Source organism: Penicillium citrinum, assembly GCF_028827155.1.
Source record: "Penicillium citrinum strain IBT 23319 chromosome Unknown utg000002l:1.0-3833315.0:1.0-3834789.0, whole genome shotgun sequence".
Taxonomy (NCBI): Eukaryota; Fungi; Ascomycota; class Eurotiomycetes; order Eurotiales; family Aspergillaceae; genus Penicillium; species Penicillium citrinum.
The window spans coordinates 1,705,590-1,728,601 of record NW_026622687.1 but is presented as its reverse complement, the minus strand read 5'-3'; the positions used below and the strand labels follow the sequence as shown (position 1 = coordinate 1,728,601).

General features: G+C 46.7%; 11 protein-coding genes across 11 annotated transcripts; 4 read left to right on the top strand and 7 right to left on the bottom strand.

The window, feature by feature from the left end:
• Nucleotides 1–550: 550 nt before the first annotated feature.
• Nucleotides 551–1,991, top strand: N7469_002457 (putative phosphatidylglycerol specific phospholipase C; the record flags this gene model as incomplete). Its single annotated transcript, XM_056641377.1, has 2 exons — nt 551–1,129; nt 1,185–1,991. The coding sequence occupies 2 exons, from the start codon at nt 551–553 to the stop codon at nt 1,989–1,991; spliced, it is 1,386 nt and encodes a 461-aa protein (XP_056503871.1).
• Nucleotides 1,992–2,802: 811 nt separating this feature from the next.
• Nucleotides 2,803–6,568, bottom strand: N7469_002456 (uncharacterized protein; the record flags this gene model as incomplete). The annotated part of the gene is made up of 2 exons (XM_056641376.1): nt 2,803–6,294; nt 6,350–6,568. 2 exons carry the CDS (start codon nt 6,566–6,568, stop codon nt 2,803–2,805), a joined length of 3,711 nt encoding a protein of 1,236 aa, XP_056503870.1.
• A 774-nt stretch (nt 6,569–7,342) lies between these two features.
• On the bottom strand, nt 7,343–8,370 carry N7469_002455 (uncharacterized protein; the record flags this gene model as incomplete). Its single annotated transcript, XM_056641375.1, has 2 exons — nt 7,343–7,979; nt 8,036–8,370. The coding sequence occupies 2 exons, from the start codon at nt 8,368–8,370 to the stop codon at nt 7,343–7,345; spliced, it is 972 nt and encodes a 323-aa protein (XP_056503869.1).
• Nucleotides 8,371–8,789: 419 nt separating this feature from the next.
• Nucleotides 8,790–9,475, top strand: N7469_002454 (uncharacterized protein; the record flags this gene model as incomplete). Its single annotated transcript, XM_056641374.1, has 2 exons — nt 8,790–8,947; nt 8,986–9,475. 2 exons carry the CDS (start codon nt 8,790–8,792, stop codon nt 9,473–9,475), a joined length of 648 nt encoding a protein of 215 aa, XP_056503868.1.
• Nucleotides 9,476–9,888: 413 nt separating this feature from the next.
• N7469_002453 (MFS general substrate transporter) lies at nt 9,889–10,842 on the bottom strand (the record flags this gene model as incomplete). Its single annotated transcript, XM_056641373.1, has 3 exons — nt 9,889–10,278; nt 10,588–10,759; nt 10,808–10,842. The coding sequence occupies 3 exons, from the start codon at nt 10,840–10,842 to the stop codon at nt 9,889–9,891; spliced, it is 597 nt and encodes a 198-aa protein (XP_056503867.1).
• Nucleotides 10,843–11,304: 462 nt separating this feature from the next.
• N7469_002452 (MFS general substrate transporter) lies at nt 11,305–11,745 on the bottom strand (the record flags this gene model as incomplete). The annotated part of the gene is given in 3 exon segments (XM_056641372.1): nt 11,305–11,583; nt 11,600–11,662; nt 11,740–11,745. 3 exon segments carry the CDS (start codon nt 11,743–11,745, stop codon nt 11,305–11,307), a joined length of 348 nt encoding a protein of 115 aa, XP_056503866.1.
• Nucleotides 11,746–12,360: 615 nt separating this feature from the next.
• Nucleotides 12,361–14,522, top strand: N7469_002451 (uncharacterized protein; the record flags this gene model as incomplete). The annotated part of the gene is made up of 2 exons (XM_056641371.1): nt 12,361–14,434; nt 14,512–14,522. The coding sequence occupies 2 exons, from the start codon at nt 12,361–12,363 to the stop codon at nt 14,520–14,522; spliced, it is 2,085 nt and encodes a 694-aa protein (XP_056503865.1).
• Nucleotides 14,523–14,761: 239 nt separating this feature from the next.
• N7469_002450 (uncharacterized protein) lies at nt 14,762–16,655 on the bottom strand (the record flags this gene model as incomplete). Its single annotated transcript, XM_056641370.1, has 9 exons — nt 14,762–14,970; nt 15,025–15,168; nt 15,230–15,323; nt 15,373–15,429; nt 15,491–15,580; nt 15,636–15,872; nt 15,930–16,018; nt 16,238–16,270; nt 16,337–16,655. The coding sequence occupies 9 exons, from the start codon at nt 16,653–16,655 to the stop codon at nt 14,762–14,764; spliced, it is 1,272 nt and encodes a 423-aa protein (XP_056503864.1).
• Nucleotides 16,656–17,661: 1,006 nt separating this feature from the next.
• On the bottom strand, nt 17,662–19,404 carry N7469_002449 (uncharacterized protein; the record flags this gene model as incomplete). The annotated part of the gene is made up of 6 exons (XM_056641369.1): nt 17,662–18,201; nt 18,263–18,542; nt 18,603–18,755; nt 18,810–19,006; nt 19,058–19,215; nt 19,275–19,404. The coding sequence occupies 6 exons, from the start codon at nt 19,402–19,404 to the stop codon at nt 17,662–17,664; spliced, it is 1,458 nt and encodes a 485-aa protein (XP_056503863.1).
• Nucleotides 19,405–19,870: 466 nt separating this feature from the next.
• On the bottom strand, nt 19,871–21,656 carry N7469_002448 (uncharacterized protein; the record flags this gene model as incomplete). The annotated part of the gene is made up of 5 exons (XM_056641368.1): nt 19,871–20,487; nt 20,539–20,978; nt 21,037–21,190; nt 21,245–21,413; nt 21,465–21,656. 5 exons carry the CDS (start codon nt 21,654–21,656, stop codon nt 19,871–19,873), a joined length of 1,572 nt encoding a protein of 523 aa, XP_056503862.1.
• A 762-nt stretch (nt 21,657–22,418) lies between these two features.
• N7469_002447 (uncharacterized protein) lies at nt 22,419–22,905 on the top strand (the record flags this gene model as incomplete). The annotated part of the gene is made up of 2 exons (XM_056641367.1): nt 22,419–22,605; nt 22,718–22,905. 2 exons carry the CDS (start codon nt 22,419–22,421, stop codon nt 22,903–22,905), a joined length of 375 nt encoding a protein of 124 aa, XP_056503861.1.
• Nucleotides 22,906–23,012: the final 107 nt, after the last annotated feature.

Here is a 23,012-nt window from a genome sequence, read left to right as displayed (position 1 = left end):
TGGAAGATAACTTGAAAGCATGCGCTGAATAGATATTGTGATTGGCCTAGAAAAGTGTGGAGTGTGGCTGGATTTATGCCCTAATTGGTTCATTCCGGGTAATTAGGATGGATGTGCTCCACCTCCCAGCAGGTACGAAGCTAAGCTTCTTGCCAGGAACGAATCCGCGTTCGTTCATTGCAAAATCATTCGTCTTTGCTTGGAAACAACTAATTCTGGAAGGTGCTTCTTCTGATAATTTCCACATACTAAGCTATCCATCAAGCTCCACTTTGAGATCCGGTTTCGCGGCTCCCAATCTGGCTTCCAAGCCTATGAGAGTACTTTGCCCCTACATGTGAATGAGATATGTATTCCCCATTTGCTCTTCAAATAAACACGGCTTACTTGCTTTGGAAAATAACCGATATTAACCTATCTGCTCGCGTGCAAGCCGAGTGGAGGACATGTAGTATAAATATGATAGTAATGTCTGCTTGGGAAATGATTCTCACATACTCACCTGTCAAGCTACTCGTCCCTTCGGATTAACTTTTGTATTGTATCAATCATGAAGGCTAATACTTTGATTCCCCTTCTGGGTTTATCAGGCACTGCTCTGGGTGCTGCTGTCACCCGTGGCAATCAAGAGCCTTGGGGCTATAAGTCCGGTTCCAAGGAATCCATTGCCAATCTAAAGGACAAAGTCGAGAATGTCGTCTGGATTCTGTTGGAAAATCGCGGCTTCGACAACATGCTGGGTGGTGTCCACAAAGAGGGCCTCGACAATGTCGTCAACAACGGGCCATTCTGCAATCCTGAGTCTGTCAACCAAACCCACAGCAAGAAGTGGTGCAGTACTTTCAAGGATTATGACTCCGTCATTCACGACCCTGATCATTCAGTCACTGGTGTCAACTTTGAGATGTACGGCACCTATAACCCATCTAACAAGGATATTGCGAGCGGCAAATTGAAGCCTAATCTAAACGGCTTTGTCGAGCGCCAGATGGATTCCTACCCAGCTATCTCGGCTAAGCGTGCCACTGAAGAGGTTATGGGCTACTACTCCGAGAGCGAGATTCCAACTCTTGTGGACCTGGTTGATGAGTTCACCACTTTCAACTACTGGCACTCTTGCGTGCCTGGCGTGAGTACTTCCAAAATACATATTATCATCAAGAGACATACTTATATATATTTAGCCAACAAATCCCAACCGTCTCTGTGCTATTGCTGGTACTCCAGACGGCCATGGCGAGAATGATGACAGCTTCCTCGAGTCTGGAATCGACACTACCAGTATCTTCGAGGTTGCCACAGAGAAGGGTATCTCATGGCGCAACTACGATGGCACAAACGGCGCCTTCTTGCCAGACTCTCTGTTCTTCAACTGGACCGCCAATAACGCCAAAGACAACGTTGTCCCCATGGAGAACTTTTACCAAGATGCTTACCTCGGTCTTCTCCCCCAACTTTCCTACATCAACCCGTCCTGCTGCGGCTTGAACACCAACTCTATGCATCCTTCCGGCAACGTCTCTTTCGGTCAAGTCCTAGTCAAGCAGGTCTACGATGCGCTTCGTGCCAGCCCACAGTGGGAAAAAACCATCTTACTCCTGACCTATGATGAGACCGGTGGCTTCTTCGACCATGTCGCTCCTCCCCTTGCTGTTCGTCCCGATAACAAGACTTACACCGAGACCGCCCCCGATGGTTCGAAGTATACTCTCAACTTTGATCGTCTTGGTGGTCGCATGCCCACTTGGTTGATCTCGCCTTATGCGCCCCAGGGCCATGTGGAGAACTATGGCGTTGACCCTGTAACTGGAAAGTCTTCCTCTTACAGTGCTACATCTGTTCTCAAGACGCTTGGATATCTGTGGGACCTGAAGGATATGTCTCCTCGTGTTAGCCATTCGCCCGCCTTTGACCATCTGATTGGTCCCAAGGCTCGTGATTCGGCACCTAAGACTCTCACTAATCCCCATGTCTTCCCTAACGCCGTTTAAGAACTGTTATGGAGACTTTCAGATATGGCGAAGATTCGTGAGATGACTTGTTAAAATTTAGATGACTGCTTATATATTGTGTTAATAGACAATCCTATGTTTGATTCTCAATGAACTGTACACTTATTGACCACAAATTGCTCTATCTATCTAACCAATCGGCATATTGAGTAAAGCTGAGCATTAACCAAAATCTTCAGTAGATTCCAATCTACTCACAACAAACATTTTTTGTGAGTACCTACGATTTTCCTGCTCGGGAGCAACAAAATTAGGTAGGCTACGCATGTAGTCCCATTTGTCCTGGTCTCTTCTCCCTCAGTATGTAGAACTAGTGGAGTACCATTCACATCGCATTGCGCATTCGGGCTCTCGCCATGCTCCAAAAACCAACTGACCATCTGGGGTTCTGTGCCTGCATATTTACAAAGCACATTTCGTCATTCAGGTATTTTTTCGAAATATTGGAATTGGCATACCAAAGGACAGATGGCTTCAAAACATCAATGGGCTCGTTCATATTCCATCCAGCTTTCGGAAAACATTCAAGGACGCCTATTGCCTTGCCGCTTACTTTTCATGGTAGAATCCTGTAGAGCTCTAGATTAGTTGTATAAAGCCACTTAGATAGTTTCGTGTATGGGGATGCTCATGATTTGTCAACATAATTGCACATAATCTACTTTCTTATACCCTGTTCAATGGACTAGTGTAGTAAAATTTTGAGGGAATCACCAGCGAAAGAAGTGAAAACATAATTGTCATTCTAAGGACATGCTGCAATAGCCCCAGCCTTGACCAGAAAGCCTAATTAAGCCTTCAAAATATTCTGCATAACCGCTACCACCTCATCCAACATCTGCTCTCTCGACTGACTGGAGTCCAGTAAAGTCACATCATCCTCATCAACTGGAAGCTCAAGCAATCCAAGTTGGGATTCCACCATGAACGACTTCATATAATGTTGTTCAATTGCCGACCGCTCATTCATCCGCTCAACTAACTGTGCCTTGTCACTGATAGAAAGCAAGACAAAAGAAACTGTAACTGGGAAATCAAAGAGTTGATTTAGTTTCCGTAGTTCGTCGCGGTAGATGGTCCGCAGCGCGGAGCAAGTCACTATCACTGCGGGCGTATCGGAGGTGAGTAGACGATCCATAACGGCTCCACGGATATGAGCGAGCCAATCCCAGCGATCAGAATCCTCGAGTGGAATATTCTTCGACATCTTTTGACGGGCTAGTGGGGAGTGAAAGGTATCGCCTTCGATCGAGGGGATATTAAGACGTGTTGATAAGGCGCGAGCGGCGGTTGTCTTGCCACACCCGCAAGGGCCGATGAGGAATATGACTTCCCGTGCGAGAGCGTAGGCTGGCTGTTTGGTCCAGCATTGACTATCGAGGTATTTGATGAACTGGGAAGTGAACTCAGGTTTCAAGCCGCGTGCATTTGCTAAAGATGGCGAGGCTGCTTGCGCCTTCTTTGTGTCGTATAGAATAGGGCTGGTTGGATTGTCGTTGTCGTACTTCGAGGCAAAGAAGTCGAGGAGCTTAATTGGGGGATTGGTTTCGGGGTCTTGGTTGGATGATTGTAATTTTTGGAGCCAGGCTCTCTTGGGGAGTACTTCGAAGTCAAGGCCAGATTCGCGGAGAAGGGGTAGAAGGTCATTAGACCAGTGGTTCAGAGTCGGGTTTGTGACATTGAGGATGTCCCCAGCGGTGGATGATAGGCTGAGTTCAATGATACTTGACGCCATTACATCAACCGGAGTCCAGGAGAGGATATCGTCGAGCTGGGGGAGTGCCTTGATAGTCTTTGCAGTCTGCAAAATCATTGGAATTGCTTCGGTTGAATTCCAGATACCGGAGGATGTATCCGCCACAATCTGGCCGGCGCGCAGAACTCGTGCTGTCATTCCTGTCTGCCGAGACGCACGATTGACGATAGTTTCAGTGACTAGCTTAGATTGAGCGTAGCCCATGCCCTGGGCGTGGCTGAGTGATTCGGGCAGTTCTTCACGGACCCAGTTCCCTGGTGTACGCGCAACTGTACTGACAGAAGAACAGAAGGAAAACGAAGCTGGTTGTGGAGCTTCGACGCTCAGGCAAAAATCTAGTAGATTCCGCGTGGCAGCAATGCAACTTTGTTCGAAGCTCTCAAGGGCCCAGTTGAAATTGACAGACCAAGCACAGTGAATGACAGACGTTGCTGTCTTCCTGAGTTTTGAAAAGGTATCTTTATCTAAACCCAAATTCTCTGCATTCGTGAGATCTGCTGGAAGAGCCACAATCTTTCTTTCGGCGGCGGGAGTCAATGCCAATGACACTTTGCGCGCGTGAAGACTTTGGGCGACACGGCGACGGGCAGCATTGATTGATTTCGCTCGTACAAGACAATAGACCTTGCGCACATCATTGGACTGTACTAACTGGGCGACAATATGAGCTCCCAAGGAGCCAGTAGCACCTGTTAGCACAATATGCTGCCCATCCGCCACTCTTGGAATAGAAGTGTGAGTCTCGAACCCGCTACTATATTTCTCGATGAGGTTTTTCATCCGCTCTTCAACGGGAATTTGAACCTTAGGGCTGTTTCCGAGACGCAGGCGAGTTAGCTCGTCGGCCATTGTCTTTAAAGACGGGTTCTCAAAGACAAAGTTCTGAGACAACTTCTGACCACTGAGATCCAAAGTCCGGAGGATTGCTGTTCTTAAGCGAATAGACTGCAAGCTATCAATTCCAAGGCCAAAAAAGTCATTATTAGGCTCTAATGATGAGGGCTCGATAGCTGGGGCTATTCCGAGAAGCTCCTGGCGGAGAAATTCGATCAGCTCTTCACCTTCGAGCACCCGGTCCCCAGTAGCGTCTGCAGACTCATAAATATCGGTTATCCGTTGAGCAAAGTCCTTGTAAAATGCAGATCGAATGACAGTTCCTTTATCGGTCTTCCGGTACTCGCTGTCCTTGGGAAGAACAAAGATCATATCTCGAGAAACGTAAGCATAAGCAGGAGACTCAGCATTACATGTCTCGATATCAGGGAAAATGGCATCAAGCAAATCCTCATCATTCACAAATGGAGACTTTTCGGATGGAATGATAAAAAGACCGATGCGTGGTTTTGTGGCTCCAAATGCGATGGCTTCTGCAACATTTGGATTTTTGCGAGCGACTCCTTCAATCACCAGTGGATTGGCCTTCTCGCCATTCTCCAGAACCAAAGTATCATCAAGACGAGCATAGTAGCGCCAAGCATTTGGGGTAGTCGGGTGCTTCTCGAATAGGTCTTTGGTAGCATAGGAATTGTCGGGACGGTTACTAGCGACTTTTGATGGCCAACCATCCGTGACGCAGAGCTCGTAGATACCAGGCATACCAGGCTGGGCCTCCCAGCGAAGATATGGCAATAGAGAAGGCCCAGGACGGACATAGTCCCAGTCCAGATCTGAGCGATCACGGAAGGAAGTCATCAACTGTCCAGTCTCGGTTGTTCCGTAATGCGAGACTAAGCGCACACCGTTCTGAACGAGAGTGTCGCCGATTGGCTTGGGACAGGAGGATCCCCCGAACATCACGAGTTCCAGACGTGCTAGCCTTTGGAGGCCATCTTCAGATTCTGAAAGCAGTTTCAAGGCATAGGGTACCGCGTACAAAATCTCAATCTCAGGGTGTTCGTTTAGAGTGGTGAGGAGCGCAGTTGCGGTTAGTGGTAGACTGGCGTTGTACATGTAAATCAACTTCTGCGAATGAAGGGCTCGGAAGAGACAGCTAATGCCATGGGCGTGGAAAAGAGGCAAAGTGATGAATCCCTTTAAGCCGAAGTTGTTCGCGTAGTTCTTGAGAGCCCCTGAGTGAGTTTGATAGATTGGTTTTGGATGGCCGGTAGAGCCGCTCGAGTGAATGACCCAGGTTATGTGCTTGTTTTCTGTTGGACCATGGCGACCTGAAGCCGGTAAATGGGCTGCTTGGACGGCTGGGACATTTGCATCAGCTGGTGAGACCACTGCAACCTGAGCGATGTTTGTGCGTCGGGAGATATTTTGTCCCATAGACTCAAAGCTTGGGTAGGTGATGAGGAATGTGGCCTCTGTGGCCTCGACCAAGCTGACATACGCATCTTCTGCGATCCGTGTTGAAAGAAAGAGTACAGTGTGACCAAGCCGAGAGACTGCAAGCAGTGTAATAAGATATTCAAAATCGGATGGACCAAGTAATCCGACGACCTGAACGGGGTCGGTGGAGGTCAATCTTTGTGGGATTGTCTTCGAATAGTAGATGGCTGCTAACTCGACGAGACGATTTAGCTAATTTTGTCAGTACATACTCTGAGATCGAAGGCTAAAGACCGAGATATCGAACCTGATGTGGAGTATAGTAGATGTACTCTGTCCCTGATGAAGGATATGCCACTATTGGCTCATGAGCTGTCTCCCCTGTTGCTCTGGTTTGGAGGAGATCATCAACTGTAAAGATCTCATTTTTTGCACTTGCTGGCGCAATTTCTGCTGACACCGCAGATTGTGTATTTGTGATGGGCAAAGCCGATGTCACCGGTGACGAAAGGACTGAAGCTGCCATCTTCGTATCAAGAAAAGCCAGCAGTATAGGTAAATTTCTTGTTCCAGATGTTTGGGATCCCAATGCCTTTTTAGATCAATCTTGAAACAGATGGATGATTCCGGCTATTGCGCTCTTCCGAGACGGTGCATATATCCTGTTAGATCGAGCCAAGGAAGGCTAATAAGAGGGTAGATTGTCTTGATTATCAGATTATTTCCCATTCTGTAGCCTGAGTGTATTTTCCGGCGAGTCCTCTTGTACTCGGATCCCATATCCGACCACTGGGGCTTTTTCCGACGTATAAACTATTACCGCATGATCATTTTGGCCCACGACTGCTTACCCCGCGAATTTAGAGGTTCTCAGGGATGAACTTGATCAAATGACGTGCGTTGGGATGTTTTTGCGCCGAGCAGATGGAGAAGACTGCTTTTCCGCCGCTGTTTTGAGGGGTTGCGGCGGAAATATCATCTCTCCCGTCGGATTCTTTTAAGAGGGTCATTCCCCTCTTCTGTCTTCGAGCGGGACAATGCTCCCCTGAAACGGATTCCACTACTGTTGATGAATTCAATGCGATTCTGAAAGAATTCTCATTGAAGTGGTCATGAAATTCTTTTTCTCAACAGTAGCTCAGCACTAATGCCTTTCAATTCCGTGGTCTTAAATCAGATGTTCAAATATATTTGCAATTTCATGCACGCAATTAGTAGTCAACCAAAATTTTCTAGCATACACAACTTGCGGAAAGAAGAGAAATTTCTTTTGCTACGAGAATTGTTATGATTTCTTCTATTATACAGTAAATTTGAGCTTGTTTGCAGGTCCAGCTGCGATCGCTGCCTTGTGAACTACTTCCTCGCCAACCTCCTCGAAGATATCGAAGCCCCAGTTCGCCGGGAAGTTGAACCGCTTGTGGCGCTCAAGTCCAGTCAATTTCTCAAATGCATCATCAGGTAGAGTGCGAACTTGAAGATTGGCCGCGATACGAGAGGGCGTGACACTCTTAGACAGGACAATGGTACCGCGCTGCACTCCCCAGCTAGCGAGCAAAGGGCCGGGATCCATTGAGGTTTCCTTTGCGACTTCTGCGACAAGAGGGTCATCAACAGTGCGAGGCTCACCGGTTTGATTGTTACCAAGGGGAGAGTAAGCTTCTACCACAATCCCCTTGCTTTGGCAGAATTTCAGCAGATCAGTCTGTTGAAGGTATGGGTGTGCTTCAATTTGGTTTGCTGCAGGGACAACGGAGACTTGACCAAGCAATTGTTCTAGTCGGCGGATGTTGAAGTTGGAGACACCAATAGCCTTGACTTTGCCAGTAGATAGAAGCTTCTCCATAGCCTTGTAAGTGGAAATGTAGTCATTGTTTTCCAGCTCGAAGACACCATCTTCGTTCAAAGGGAACCATTTGTCTCCGCCCTTGAAAGCGCTAGAAAAGGTTAGTTACATGCTGTACCATATCAAGAAGCCATGAAACTAACTTACACTGGCCAATGCATAAGGTATAGATCAAGGTATTTTACACCAAGGTCCTTTAGGGTCTTGTTCAAAGCCGGCTCAATATCCTCAGCGGCATGCTTGGTGTTCCAGAGCTTTCCTGTGATAAAGATTTCCTCGCGAGGGACACCAGATTTCTTGATGCCTGCTCCTACTTCCGTCTCATTGCGATAGATAGCAGCGCAATCAATGTGACGATAACCCTGCTTTAGGGCCACCTCAACGGCATTTTCAACCTCGAGAGGCTTCGCTTGCCAGGTACCAAAGCCCACCGCGGGGATCTTCGCACCGGTGTTTAGAGTGAAGTGCTTTTGAATACCCATTTTAGAAGAGAAAGTAGAAATAAAACTCTCGCAGTTGAATGAGAAACAACCGGGTCAATTTCATCTAATATTTATCGCCATGTCGTGGAAGCTTGCAGTGGATTAACCCACGTCGGAAAAGTATATGTGGGTCATGTAGGTTACGATTATCCGCGGATATTATTCCACGGCGAACGAAATTCATTGGTATCCTGCAACGGCTAGTATGATGGGTCGTCACTCGGAGGAATTAAAAGAGTCCTGAGGCATCAACCATTATCCCATTGCTAGATGGTGTTGATTTCATAGTGATTTTGAGCCTGCCTTGGCGTCCTACTCAGCATAATGGTCTCATTCCCTTCATTCGACGATCTACCACTACGCAAAGACGGCCCCCCGGCAATGCCTGGGGTCTATTTGGACAGGATGATGAATGTGGAATGCTAAATCGTCTGACTTCAGATATAGTGAATAAGGCCTCAGATGAGATCAAAGATGGAATTCGCATCCCGACAGACCTGCCTTTGGACTTCATGTCTAAGCCGTGTTTTGGTCGGGCCCCATTTCAACAGACATCAAAAACAAAGCACCTCGCTCGGTGAATGATGATACCCTAATTTTCAACACCTAGGTTAGTACGCAATGGGATGGCTTCAGGCATTATGGATACCAGGACAGTAAGAAGTGGTTCAACAACCATACATCAGGCGATATCTTGCAAACCAAAGTGAATGGGATCAATGGTAAGTTGGAATACGTATTTGTCAAAAGCGATAAGCCTGACTTTGGGTCTGCAGCATGGGTTGAGAAAGGAGGGACCGTGGGTCGAGGAATTTTACTAGATTATGCGGCTTGGGCAGAGAACAAGGGCATTGCAATTGATCATTTCTCACCACATTCAATCTCAGCCTCCATCCTTCACGATATTGCGGAGTCGCAGCGCAAAGAGCTGAAAGATGGAGATATCCTGTTCATTCGGTCTGGATGGGTTCGTGCCTTTTCCAAGTTGCCAGATGAGCAAGTGGTAGCATTAGCGGAAATGACAATACCTCCAGCCGTGGGTCTCGAGTCATCAGAAGAAACACTTCGTTGGATCTGGGAATCTGGATTTTCAGCTGTTGCATGAGATCAGCCAAGCTTTGAAGCATGGCCTTGTCAAAACCCGAATTACATGTTGCATGAGTGGCTATTGGCTGGCTGGAATGCCAATTGGAGAAATATTTGATTCGGAAAGATTGAGCGAAGAATGCAGAAAGCGGCAGCGATGGTCTTTCTTCTTCAGTAGCATGCCATTACGGGTGAGTTAACTCGAATTTAAATCCTTTCGTACGAGTGCTAGGTTCAAAGGTCAATTTTCGCTCTGCTGACTAACAAATACTAGGTTCCTGGCGGTCTTGCGAGCCCTCCATATGGGGTTGCTATATTCTAGTGAGCAGAATTAGCCGAGTGGCCTTAGGAAACGCATATAATGAATTGACATTTCAATGAATTCAAATTATTGATAGTAGTCTCACTACATTGCACATCCAAGTTACTTTCTCAATAAGAATATCGAAAGAACGGGTCTTCTCCATCCGTCTGATCCAATGTCGCTTCAATTGGCATGTTCTCTAAGGAACGTGAAGCATCTTGGAGATCCAAAGTGGCCCCCTCCTGGGATTCATCTCTCTTCTTGTTCATTGCAGCAGTATACAGCGCGAATGCCAGAAGCAAAAGAATTTCGACACAATACGCTACCAACATGGCAATGATTCCTGATGTGTACTGCGGGGCCTCGGTCTCTTTGAATGAGAAAGGTCCAATGATATTCCCCACGCAGTAAGAGATGAAGAAGACCGCATTCACAGTGGACCTTTTGGTTGAGCCTCTAGTATTTGCCGTGAGGAGAGACATGATCATTGCGAAGGATGCGGTGTAAGTGCTCGTCAACTAAGTTGAGACACGTCAGCTCTACAATGGATTTCCAGCAAAACAAGCGAAGTTCACCTACCCAATAGCACACCAATAGCGCGACTTTGTGATCTCGCGAGATGGTATGGATCCCAGCTGCCCCGGTTAGCGCTGGGCAGACATATAGAATAGCTACAAGGCATCTCTTCTGCCCGGGTAATCATCGTTGAATATACATTGCTGATATATTTGAAACCGGATCACCATGCCGTACGGTATCTGGAAAAGGGTTGTCACCAAGTTCGAATATCCAAACCCGGAGATAATCAAACTACCGAAATTGCTCACCGCTCCATTAACAACCTGTGTAGCTACTCCACATAGAAAGAATAGCCATGTCTTTGGATCAATAGCCGCTTCGACTATTTGATACTTCTTGATCTCCCCATGGTTAGCTCCGTGGTGTCGAGGACCTAGTCGTTGAATTGCAACATTCTTTTCTTCCACGTTCAACCAAGACCTACAAAATTAGCAAAGGAACAATCTGTTTGACGTCTTCATCACTTACGCAGTTTCTGGCTTTTCGGCCAACATGAAAAACATGAATATTGCCCACGTCGAAGATAGCGCTCCAATTACCAGGAATTGATACTGCCAAGCTTCTAAAGCTCCTTCGATATGACCCACTCCAAAGGCCAATAGACCACCAAAAGAGTTTGCGACTCCAAGGAATGTGGATCACCAACCTATTCGAATGGGCTGCTCTTCGACTGTATACCATGTTGCAGTTATCAAAAGATAAGCTGGTGTTGAGCAAGACTCAGGCGCCCCAAGTACGAATCGTAGACCGAGAAATGAGTCGAATCCTTCGCATCCAGCAAGCGCCATAGTGATACCACCCCAAAGAATGAGATTGATCGAGAGCCATTTTGAGACCGGGAATTTTTGCATGGCAAATGTAGTAGGATATTCGAACTTTGGTTATTGTCAGCAAATGCTTCTTCCATCGCAGTACCCAGACATACCGCAAGGTATCCGAAATAGAACACACTTCCTATTCAAAAATTAAGGCCAGTCAGAGTCAGTCAATAAATCTTTTTTGGAATAGTACGGCTCGCCCAGCCAGCTGTATTCTGATCCATGTAAATCCAGAGAATCTTTCAAACCGAATACAGCCGAATACCCCTGCATAGCCTTATCCACGTAGGTGACTAGGTATGTAATACATATGAAGGGTATGACCATCATATCAATTCTGCGAACAACTCTTCTGGCGAGGGGAGACTTGGCTATGATTTCAGAAAACTCAATATCCGGTGGCTTCTGGGCATAGTCTTGAGTGGACTCTTGCCCAGTTTACAATGACTCCAAGTGATCGCTGATGCTTTTTGACATGTTGGTTTTTGCTACCCGAATAAGTAGCCTAGGTATGGTGGTAAAAGAGGACTATATGGTCTAAAAGCGGGGAACAGTTAAATTTATCGGAGAATTGGGATTTACTTTCATGTATGGGTAATAGTAAGGCCCTGTTTTGGGGCGTGAGCCAAAGCGGCATCGTATTCTCCTACGAATCATTTACTCGCGAAGGTTCTATTTCGACGGTACTGCCGTGTAGTTCCCTGCCGGCAGTCCTGCTCGTAAAGGTTGTTTTTGATATTGTCAACCTTTATAACTCCACAAGTCCTGCCTTGAAATGGATAAACAAAAATATTTCTACCTACTCTATAGGTATAGAGTTTGAGGATTAGACGATGTCGGTAAGACATCCTGCTTAGGGATGGGTTTGAGAGGGACTGTCTTCTTACACATGAGGATATTAAGACTCGTGTCTCAAACTTCGATGTCTTTATTCCATATTGTACTGTACAGAGCCATGGAAAACCCCGAATATTGGCTTGGTTTACCCTCGGCAATGGTAGGTCTCGTGACTGTCGGATAAAGGCTGCGGAATTCGTTTTACTCCTCTGTCATCTCTCATGCCCACGGGATATTGCAATAACGAAGAGAAAGAGGTAAGGGCCGAGATAAGTGAGAAGGTAGATTCATTTTGTCTCTCTGTCAGTGCGTATTCGAGATAAGAGATCTTTCCTCTTAAGATTCGGATACTGCTGGTATTTTCCGATGGCGGAGGAAACGCGAAAATCACCACTCTCACAACAAGACTCGTCGCGGGCGCGGAAAAGACTCAAGGTGACTCGTGCGTGCGATGCATGCAAGGCACGCAAAAAGGCCTGTACAGGAGACATACCATGTCGATTTTGCGTGCGATCTAGTCTGGAATGCTCCTACAATGTCCCATATCATCGCGGTTCCGCTGCCACCCCACTGCCCTCCGGACAAGTCGGAAATGGGCCTCGATCCATTTCAGCCTCATCAATCCCCGCATCAAAGGACTCTACCCCGGATCCGGAGTCGGTAGTCGGGGGTCAATATAGAGGTCCGGCATCGGCTCATTCATTTTTACACCGAGCCGCGAGAAATCTCCATGGGACTCGGCGTACGTTGGATTCAACTTCGGAGGATTCCTATGGCTCCATATTCTCGCACGGGGATCGGCATGCTCCCCAGATTCCCGAAATTCATCTGCAATGGCCCAATCGGGCAACCGTTGATTGGCTGATTCAGCGGTACTTTGATTTCGCGTCGCCAACTTATCGGGTTCTACATCAGGGGACTGTAGGAGAATGGGTGGATTTACTTTTTGGACAAGATGTACGAACACCACCAGTTCAAACAGCAAGGGTCCCACGCGCTGTCAAAGCGATAATATTGATGATGTGCGCTATTTCATCATCTTTCTCGGCCCTGCAAGATATGCCACTCGAATATTCACTGGCAAACGTACCGCGCGCACAGCAAAGTGAGACGTATTATCAAATGGCAGATCAGCTTCTTGCGCAGGAGCAGGGATCACCAACCTTGGAATCTGTCCAGGCTCGCTTTCTAACCGTTCTCTATCTTCTTGGTACTTCAAGAATGAATCGAGCTTGGTTTAATTTCGGACCTACAGTTCAATTGCTGATGGCCCTTGGACTGCACCGCAAGCACACACAGGCGCAACCCCTCAACTCTTCCTCGGCTATTGAGGTTGCTCTTCAATGCTCGAAACGTGTGTTATGGTGTTCCTTTACCCTGGATGAATATCTTAGCCTGATCCTTGGTCGACCAAGGCTACTTCGCGAAGAAGATATTGACCAAGACTACCCGGCGCTTATCAACGACGAGCAAATAAATTCAAATCAAAACCGACCTCATGTGCAAAGAAATTGTCTTATGGATGCGCCAGTCTGTCACGCAAAGCTTTCTCGAATACTTGCCGGGGCATCGCAAGACTTGTACTCTATTCAACCCCTTGAAAAGGAACAAGAAGTGATTCTGATAGAAAACCTCGTGGGGAAAATCAAGCAGTGGCAGTCTGACCTCCCACCCCTATTGGGTGATTGGGTGTGCCCTAGCAGCTTAATCTCCATTTTCCAAAGACAGTTGACTGTGATAAGACTTGCTCGATTCCACGCTCTGATGTTTGTAACACGTCCTTTACTGCTCCGGGACTATTCCCAAGAAACAGATACCACCGGGGATTCCGCTCAAGCTCACCTCCGATCTTGTATTGGCAATGCTCGTGACACACTTGAGCTAGTGTTAGAGCTGGTTAAAGATAATCTTCTCTATCCCGCATTCTGGTATACCCAGTACATTGCTTTTAATGCTCTCTCGATTGTTTATATATATCTAATACACACTAAAAGAGGAAGAATTCCCAGCTCATGGTTCTGCACTACTTCAGACTTACAGCCTCCAGGGATCGACCAACAATCGCTTTACAAGCTGGCTGAAGAGACTCAGTATCATTTAGGCCAGGCTACTGAAAGGAACTCGCTCGCGTGGAGGTACAATATCGTGCTCGATGCCTTGAGGTCAGAGGTCACCGGCCACACATCCGAATCAGCCAGTGGCGAATATCAGCAGACTGGGACATATCAGACTGAAAATGTCGGAAACCTGGAATTGCGGTCAGTGGATATGAGAGATAATATGGCCTTTGGGCTACCTTCACAGCAACCAATCGTGGATTGGGAATCTCTACAGGGCCATGCAACATATGATTCTGGGATTGGAAGCTTGTTTACATTCACCGGTTCCGCAGATGAGCTTTGTCTGGACTTCTGGCCACAGCTTGATCGCCTACCGACTTGTGAGTTCCGCATACCCCTTGCATTTTGCTCGGGGTATCGCTCTTGTTTACATGCAATATGCTAACAAATTACGTAGCACTGAACTAGTCTTATCTCTAATGCCGAGGGGAAATAGCTTCACTTAATTTACCAAAAGGGTCAGGCGGTCTTCGCCAGTGTTCTTAACGCCATGAAACGCAGCTTCGAGGCAGGGTTTTTCAAGCTATTAAAAGAGGAACACTGGATACTCAGAACAATTCTTCGTTTGAAATCCTCGAGTGAACGCTCGAATGGGTTGGTCAAATAAGGAAACCATCTCTTCGACCGCATGATGGTTTGAGTGTGTCTTAACTGGTGTAGCGAAAGCCAGCGACGACCTGAGCTGGAGTTGGTCCATTTTTGCCCAGATCTGAACCCCTATCTAGTTTATTGTTTTGCCTCCTTAAATGGATGCGAGTTCCGGTGGCTAGAACAATGGCCAGGACGGAGGCCGCTAGGTTGACCAAAAATGCGGCCAGATATCGAGGCTCTGAGTAATAGAGATATGATCCCCAGACTTCACCAAAGATTAGTGATCATTCAAAGGCAATAAACACGTTGAATGGCATACCGTTCGGAGTATTGCAGACGGAATTGATCAAGGCAATAGCGGAGGCACGCTTGATTGACGGTTGCGATAGAGTTCCAGCTACCCACGACAGAACGACAACAGCCGCTGAGTAGAATGACCCTGGCATAAGCATTATGGCAACATCTATATTGAGTTAGCATATCGCAAGAATGAGCGAAGGTGGTGCTGGTCAGATAAGACTCACAGCGCGCGGCCGTGTTGAGCGTCGCGACGGCAAGGATATTAGCCACAAGACAAATGACCATTGGACAAACAATGTGCCAATAACGCTCTTGTTTCTACCATTATGTCAATTTATGTTATCGTGGAAAACTTGGCTGTGCATACCTTATCCGAGTGGAATCCGTTTATAATCATGGCAATGACGCAAAGAACATAAGGAGGCTGTATATATCCGCTTTTAGCACATGAATCAGATGCCATAAAATTCAGGGAGAAGACTGACAGCTGTAAGTCCGTAAGTCTTGTTGCGAGAATAACCAAGAGTGGCAACCACCGATGGGAAGAAGTTGGTTACAGCCCCTACTATGTAAATCTGTGCTGGTCAGGATTTTCTGTGAGAAGAATTGCGAAAAATGTTCAAGACTAACACAATATAAGGTTCCCATCAGGAGCCAAGTTTTCGGGTCAGTCACTGCCATCATAACGCCTTTGTAAGCGCTGACTTCATCGGCATTATCTTGCTGGCCTTGATCCTCTTCAAACCTCCACAGCAGACATTCATTTTCAATTTTGCTGAATCCAGTAAGTGATTTTAGCGAATTTGGTAGAATGAATGCTAGGATTATTGCGAGTCCAACAGTCGCAACGCCTTCAACTAAAAACAACTATTGATTTGGGTTAGCACTACCTTTGAACTTTTTCCATCGCATACGGTTTCTTACCCATCGCCAACCTTCCAGGCCATGTTTACCGTCCAACTTCAAGATAGCAACGGCAAAAAGTCCACCAAACGCGTTGCCAAGCTGAGATCCTGAGTATAGGATAGCTGTTCGCAGTGCATATTGCTTTTTGTTATAAAATAGCGACATGTAGAAAAGTGCACCGGGAAAGAAAACGGCTTCGACAAATCCCAGAAAGAATCGGGAAGCCATGAGACCCGAGAAATTATGAACTGCGGCCGTACAAGCCGAAAGAGTTCCCCAAAGGCCCATAGAAAAACATATATAGATCCCTGGAAGTTTTATTTTACCCACAACAATGTTCGAAGGCACCTGCATAAGAACTAGATCTCTACGTTAGTAGAAGTAGTTGAAAGACGTTCTACTGCGGATATCTGGAAATCACGAACTGTATCCCACGAATAGAATGCTGACACATGTTTGATACTGCACGTCGGTCATCTTCAAATCCTTCTCGATGTCTGCGAGTTTTGCTGCAGCAATGTTTTGACGATCGAGGTAGTTCATGATGTACATGAGCACCATACATGGCATGATTCGTGCATCAAGTTTAAGCGTTGCACGGTGCTTGATTCTTTCGAATTCTGTGTTTGAAAGTGCAGCTAGTGAAGCCGGAATTTGGATTGATGGTATGCCGTCAACACTTTTCACGCTGTCATCGGCCGCATACTCAATCTCTGCTCCGTCTTGATCATTTTTAGTCATCATGGAGCGAATTTCCTGGGAATATGCACGTCTGTTCTCAGGATTAAATGTTGTGAATTAGATAAAAACAGTCAAGAAATTTGTATCAAAATTATCAGGGGTGATAGAAGTCTAGATGAAGGAGGAGGTCGGAATGTCTAGAATATCAAGGATACGTTTAGTCAACCTTAGGCTGCATCCCCCAAATAGAGTAGGAGATTGACTACAACTGGCAAAGGAAACTTGTCACACGACAAAAAGTAGGTAATGGGCGCCCCGAATTTATAAGGTCATGGTGCATTGTCGACTCGTACTTACACCCGAAATCTTACAAAGAGCGGGGAAGTTAAAGTACACGAGACAGGTATTTGGATAGACTCATGTCGCAGTCTACAGTTAGTAGCTCAGCATATGCACATAGTATTCAAAAGTAACTATAATCAAAGAAAAATAATGCGGGGTTGTAGAAGCTGGGGGGTTGCTGGCCAAGCGTGGGGGATACATTACAACTCTAAACCCCCACGATGTGCCTTCTTTCCCCGGGATTTTCCCGAGACAATTCATTATATTGCGAAGGCCTTAGCCCGGGCCAAAAGGAGAAAAACGAGGTTCTTCAAAAATACGTAGGCAAAGCAGATGAGATTTGTCAACTCGAGAAGTTCTTGCTATACGCGGACCCAAGGTGAAATTAGGGTAGACAGAAGTATCTTGCGTCTAAAGCAGCTGTTCTGAATAAACTTGAATAGGATGCTTGAAAGGAATTTTGGAGATCCCTCGCAAAACTCTTTACCTAGGCCGGTATAGAATCCCATTCAAGGGCGTGGGGGTTACCAACAGGTTCGTTAAACCATTTGCCGTATGAAGTCAAAGACGCAAACAGTACGATTATTTCTTGGGTCATATTTGTCATGGATCTTTATTCTACGGCTAAGTTGCTATCGAATAATATCATAGTATTCACAGTCCTTGTATCCCGTTTCAAACATTGACACCAAAAGTCAGATCAAAGCACCTCAACATTGGAGGCCGATTACCAAAGATACTTGTACCTGATTTGACCATCCTGCTCCTCTTCTCGAAGTATCTTTTTGTTGCTATCTCGTAGCCAGAAGCCTAGTCCCGCCGCCAAGATGATCCCACCAGCAGCAAAAGAGGAGAGAATGATTCCACCCATGCGATACTGAGGGGCGTCGGAGCTGGGGAAGAAGTAGGAACCGTAGATATTGGACGAGTTTCCAAACAAGTTAACCAACGCGTATACAATGGCTCGTTTCGTTCGGGTACGCGGAACAGTACTAGCAATCCAGGCTTGAACCACGTTAAAAGCCGAATAGGAGCCAGCACACATTAAAAACATCCCCACATAGCGTGGTGCCGTAGAATGTGTGCATATAACCAAAACATTCCCAACTATGTCAACTGCTAGAGGCCACATGATCAAAATAGCCCGCTTGTCAGTGTACTGCGCAATGAAGGAGTTGCCGAGGGCTGTTAAGAATCCAAAGACGTAGACAGGAACTGTAATGAGGAGAGTTATGGTGTTGTTGAATCCGAGAGTCTGGACAATAGACTTTTTTGCGATGGCTATTAGACACTCATCCACCAAGGCCATTCAGGAATACCACACTCACGGGGAAGAAGTATGTCCACGTCTGCGATGTTAATTGGCAGACTTGGATCATGATAAGAGCCCAGGCCTTCGGGTCAGTAAAGGCATCGACGAGAGCTTTCTTGATTGATCCGTTCTCATCAACCTCGTTATTAGCTGATTGTGCAAGACGCCATTCAGCAAAGCGTTGTTCTTGTTCTGAGAGCCATTTGCGTTGACCTGAGCGAGGAAAGTCTGGAAGAAGTAGGACTGCAAGAATTCCAGCGACCATGGTACCGGCGCCCTCGATGATAAACAGCCATCTTCAGAAAATTGGTGAGAAAGGTCTTCCAATGAAAGAGAACATTGTGCTAGCTGCTCACCTCCATCCGTCTAAGCCGCCGGCTCCTTGCATTCCACTCAATATACCGGCAGCTATGAGACCACCAAATCCGTTTGCGATTGTGTTGCCGCAGTAAAGCACCGCAACACGAGGAGCAATCTCTTGCGGTTTGTACCAGGAACTCACCAATAGACTGTCCAGACTGTCAGTAAACAGATTGATTAAGAAGTGGGTCATTCGCTCTTACAGGGCACCTGGGAAGAAAGGCGACTCTGCGAATCCCAAAAGCACGCGAACCACCATTATACCGACAAAGTTCTTTGTCGCTGCGGCGCACATCGATATTCCTCCCCATATGAAAATAGCGACTGGGATATACCGGGATGGCTTAACTCGGGTGAGGACAATATTGCTGGGGATTTGGCCAAGGAGGTATCCCACGAACTAGTCACTTTGTCAATTATCAAGCTCTGTGCCAAGAATATTCAAGCTCACCATTATAGCCACGGCAGTTTGGTATTGGGTGTCAGAGAGCCCAAGATCGCTCTGCATACCGCCAAGTCGGGCATTAGCAATGTTTGAACGATCTAGGATATTGAAAATAAACAGTAGACATAGTGATGAAACCAAGTGTAGATCAATCTTCCTGACAACTATCTCCTATTGTCAATATCCAAAATGCCAGTACCCGTAGCAGTGACATATTACTCACGTGCCTTCTCAAGTTTCCTTGTCTCTTCAGGACTCAGACCTTCGAATGTTGGTTCAATTTCTTGGTGAATCGCCTTTGGGGAGATTTCCAGGTGGCTGGTCTGATCACCCTTGGCCGTTTCCATGTCCATGGTCGATTATAGATGGTGCAAATTGATTTAGCACGGACAGAGTGAAAAAAGCAAAATCGACCACTCAAGACTCCTTCCAAGTTATACCAAGACTTCATATTGTATACCCCTCGTCTTTCCTTTGAACTAATGTATTGGGATTTGAGTAACCGGACGTTGTGGAGAATCGCGTCACCCCGGATTCTTGTCGGATAACTCTCCCCATGGGGCGGATATTGCGGGCGGATTTAGCCTTCTTTGTATCATCCAGATCATCCTGCCGATCATAGCTTCCCCTCATGCACTATCTAGACGATGCATCCCATTTTTCTGGTGTTCCGGGCCGGCATTCCTCTTTACAAGCATGTCTACTGGTCCTCGCTTCCGGGCCAAATTCAGGTTACTGTGGGATAATTTCGAGCAAAAGTTCCAACCGTGAATAATAAAATTCATGTTAGCTCATTCATCCATTTAATTAGTAAAGATCCTACAGAGTGTACTTGAACAGGGGCGATTTATCTCCCATGTCCAACAGTTGCTCATCAGTATATTTCTCCCGGATGTCAACCTCGCTCATTGCAGCATTCCGTTTGTTGGCCCACATGAAAGATAATTCGAGGACTAAGGCTGCCAGAAGAGCAGATCCACCAAACGCCAAGGACAGACCAAAGCCGGTGGGGTATGTCGGGTCTTCACGGTCCAAATACATGTAGCTCCCGACGATGCCTCCGATGTTACCAACGCATATATTGAAAGCGCTTCCGATGGCACGACGATTCGAAGGGGCCAAGTTATTCATAGTCCATGAGGTCGTGGCCGGGTGAGTCGGGTAAATGCCAACGCAGGTCAGGATAATTGCAAAAAAACCTGGACCAATGTTTTCTTGTAGGTGTCCCTTCAAACCCATGATAATGGAATAGCCGATCACGATTAGTAGTAGCGGGGCCACCACGAATGGTGCTCGCCAGTAGAAACGATCCGACAACTTGGAGAAAAAGACGGCGGAAATGGCGCCAGCGACGTAGGGAGGAACAGTCATTAGCTGTGCATTTGTGTCTTTGAAGCCCATACTCTCGGTGATTGTTGGCAGCGTAAATTTGGTCCCTTTGTCAATGTCAGCACGGATAGTCGTGTATTATGTGAATGACAACATACCGTAGGAGCAGGCAGACTGGCAGAATAGGATGTAAGCCAGGAGATACATTCTCCAATTACTCAAAACAGCACCAATATCTTTCCAAGAAGCCTTCTTCTTCTCATCTTTGAATTGTCCTCCATCCTTAATGAAGTTTTGCAGTTCCAGAAAACGGATCTCATCTTGGCTCAGCCACTTTCCGGATAGTTTAGGCGAATCGATCAGGAGGAAGAAACAGAGAACACCCAGTACAATCGTAGCGAGTCCCTCGAGAATGAAAATCCAGCGCCAGCCTGCGTAGCCACCAACTCCGCTCATCTTGGCGATGCCGGCTGCTAATAAACCTGAGAATGCACCAGAAAGGGCACTGGCGCAATAAAAAACTGCAAGCCGTGTTGCCAGCTTTTTTGGCATATACCAGAAAGAACACAGGTATACTGCTCCAGGGAAGAATCCGGCCCTTTGATCTCAAATCAGTACGAAGAACCCGAGTTCACAAAAATAGTGTCAGGGCTCACTCGAATATTCCCAACATAATTCGCACGACAAGCAAACCGGCAAAATTTTGGACAACTCCCGTCAGGGTCATGATAATTCCCCAGCAGATGATAAGGATTCCGAGATAGGCTGAAGGGCGAGTGAATTTCTTCAGAAGCATGTTACTTGGAACCTCTATCCTGGTATTAGTTATGAGTCCTGAGATTGACCATAGAATGTACAGCTTACCCAGCAAGACATAAGGAATGAAAAAGAGACTGAGAGCAATATTATACTGGATGCCGCTCAAGCTCAAATCCTTGGTCATTCCAGCAATCTTCGCATTACCGATGTTGGCTCGATCGAGATGCGATATCAGATAAAGTACAGCTAGCATCGGCACCAGGCGGAAGTCAACCTAAAAAATGTCAATGGACTGTTGACAATAAAGAAGATGAGTCGGCGCTACCTTTCGCAAGACTATTTTTCGCTGTTCCGGTGTGAAATTATGATAAAAGTCGGCATCTTCAGGTGTCAAGCCTAACACCTGTATGTTGTCGATTATTGTTACGTTGCTATAATCCTCTACGTGGTTTGAGGACCGTTGCTTCTCATCTAAAACATCGTCAGAAGACAGACGGTCTGACTGTGAACGAGGCATGTCTGTGCAATATTGTCCCACTGTGCGACCTTTTCACGGACTTTCAAAAAAGGACTCAAGAAAGCGAACCTACAGAAGGTCAACATGGGAACTTTATATTATCCATCAGAAGTGTCAAATCTCGGCATTTTTAGAACCATAGAGCTTGAGCACCAAGCCAAGCCTCCAGGAATGACCCTTTGACACATGGTCGACCTGCTATCCCCTCCCATGACATCCCCAATTGCTCTTGGCGGCGACGATGTTTGGGTAAGTTTTCAAGAGCCAAGATATCCCCATCTCCACGATCCATTCACCCCGCAATTCGGTTGGAGGGGAGATCCGGGGTGCAGCCCACTCTCTGTTCTGGGTCGAGCACATGGCGCGATAGTTTCTTGCTCTTTCAACTAAAATTCAGCCCGCAATCGAAGCCTCGGATTCCTCCATCACGCTTTCCGCTCATTTTCCGCATCTTCTCCGGCTCTTTATCCGCCAAGCAGGTGTTCTCCGGGGACATTCTCCGACCCGGTATCTCACTACGCATGAATGGCCCACGAGCATTATTTCCTCCCGGAATCTCTTATGGAATAGACTTCAAAGATCCAAGCTTCTGTCAGGATTAGCCTATCAATTTCGTAGGATTCGAGCTTGGCCCAACATTCTCGCTAGTAGACTCGGGTCAGATTTGTTGATAGGGTTGAAGTTGAGCTACCCCTTTCAATTCCAACCTCAGTGCAGTAATTACTAGCAAGTCTAATGCAACCACCGTCCCACCAATTTAACATGTTCGAAATTCGTACCCGCTCAGCCAAGGATCCCGATATGCCCCAGGTCCGCGCTATCAACACTCACTACATTCTCCACACGGAACTCCCGTTCGCACAATTTCCACCCCCGCCAGAAACCTACCCTGCTAGATTAGCGGCTCTATCGGCAAGAGGATTACCGTATTCTGTTGCCATGACGGAAGGTCGGACGCATGAACACTCACAGACTGGCGAAAGAGTCCTCAGATACGCGAATTTCTACAATCAAAATATTGAGCGATCACGAATTCCACCTCCGCCAACCCATTATAACAGTTCAGACCGTCTCTGATATCATTTGCAAACAGATTCTTATTCAGACAAGTGGTCAGATCATCTTGCCAAGCAGCCAGTCGGCAGCCAGTGTTGTTTATGCCATGCCTACGTTGATGCAAGAGCGAATTCGCACATTCGCTTCTGGGTCGCTGCCTCGCATGCACAATGTGCAGCCGTATGAGAAATAGTGTCTCCGCCCATGTCGGATACTGGAGTGATGTATTGTGATGCAGTCTTTATAACCTAGTCTACTACCATTTCGCGAGTTTTCAAAGGCTCAAATACTGTTATTCAT